Source organism: Metopolophium dirhodum, chromosome 6 (genome assembly GCF_019925205.1).
Source record: "Metopolophium dirhodum isolate CAU chromosome 6, ASM1992520v1, whole genome shotgun sequence".
Classification (NCBI taxonomy): domain Eukaryota; kingdom Metazoa; phylum Arthropoda; class Insecta; order Hemiptera; family Aphididae; genus Metopolophium; species Metopolophium dirhodum.
Window position 1 is genome coordinate 6,676,318 of NC_083565.1, and position 1,110 is coordinate 6,677,427.

Below are 1,110 nucleotides of genomic sequence, written 5' to 3' on the forward strand. Positions count from 1 at the left end.
ATGACAAATATTGCCGCTCAAGACGAGAATTCGTCAGATATCAAGTTGCTATCCAAGACTGAAACGATGCAAATGGTATTTGACGAGCTTCGGTCGTATAGACCAAAACCGCTCGAGAGTTGTGATTTCCGTCGATTGCCGCTGCATGATAGATTCAAATCGTTACCGAATATGGCTTTGCGTGCTAATTCCGCGGCCGAAGCACCTACTACAGAGGTCGGTTGGATATCCACGCCCGACCTGATGGTATACCGGCCGTCGACGATCATCGGTCGAATATGCTGAAACCGTCGGTAAGCAGCGACGTCCTTAGTTCCCCGGCGAACAAGAGATCTGTGTCTTTACCTAATGTGGCCGTGCGTGAAAATTCCTCGGGCGACGTTCCCAAAATTGAATTGTCGTTCGGTACGTCCGCGGAGCTGCCCGTTTCGACGGATTCGTCATCACGTGCCGAATCGTCTGTCTCGGCATTGATGCCACCTGCCACTGCAGAAGATGACTGCTGGATCAAAACGCCGTTATCAGTCTCGTCGCCGTTGTCACCGGTAGAAGCCGAAGTATAACGGATACGGTAACCAGCAGTGACCGTTTTGACGCGGGAACGGACCTGGCGGTAACAACGGTCACGCCAAGACCTCCGCGCCGTTCACTTTGGAACCGGACGAAGCGGTTCGTCAGGCGTATGTTCTGTTGTGGTGGCATCGATCGCTCAGACGAATAGGGCTTATAATATGGTTTTATTACGATAGTATATGGGCACCAAACGTATGTTAAATGTAAATTGTATCTATAAATTTACTTGAATAAAATTGTGTTTTATGTTATATAATATTTGGTTTTTATTTGATAATATTATTAATAAATATGTAACACGCTTGTGTAAAATTAATTAATGCGGCTTGTGGAAATTCTAGGTATTTTGTTCAGGTATACTTACGGTTTATTTTAACCAGTGTAAAATCTCACGAGCAACTTTGTATTAAATTATCAAGATTTTTGACCAAAGAACAAAAAGTGTTATCAACAGGATACCTACGTCGATAAAACCAAAAACACTGCGATAACATGGAAAGAATGATATGTGTAATATTGATCTCCGTGGTTTTGCAA

At 44.0% G+C, this 1,110-nt stretch overlaps 1 protein-coding gene across 1 annotated transcript; it reads left to right on the forward strand.

Moving 5' to 3' along the window:
- On the forward strand, positions 1-563 carry LOC132946449 (uncharacterized). The gene is made up of 2 exons (XM_061016454.1): positions 1-69; positions 249-563. Exons 1-2 carry the CDS (start codon positions 1-3, stop codon positions 561-563), a joined length of 384 nt encoding a protein of 127 aa, XP_060872437.1.
- The last annotated feature ends 547 nt before the right edge of the window (positions 564-1,110 follow it).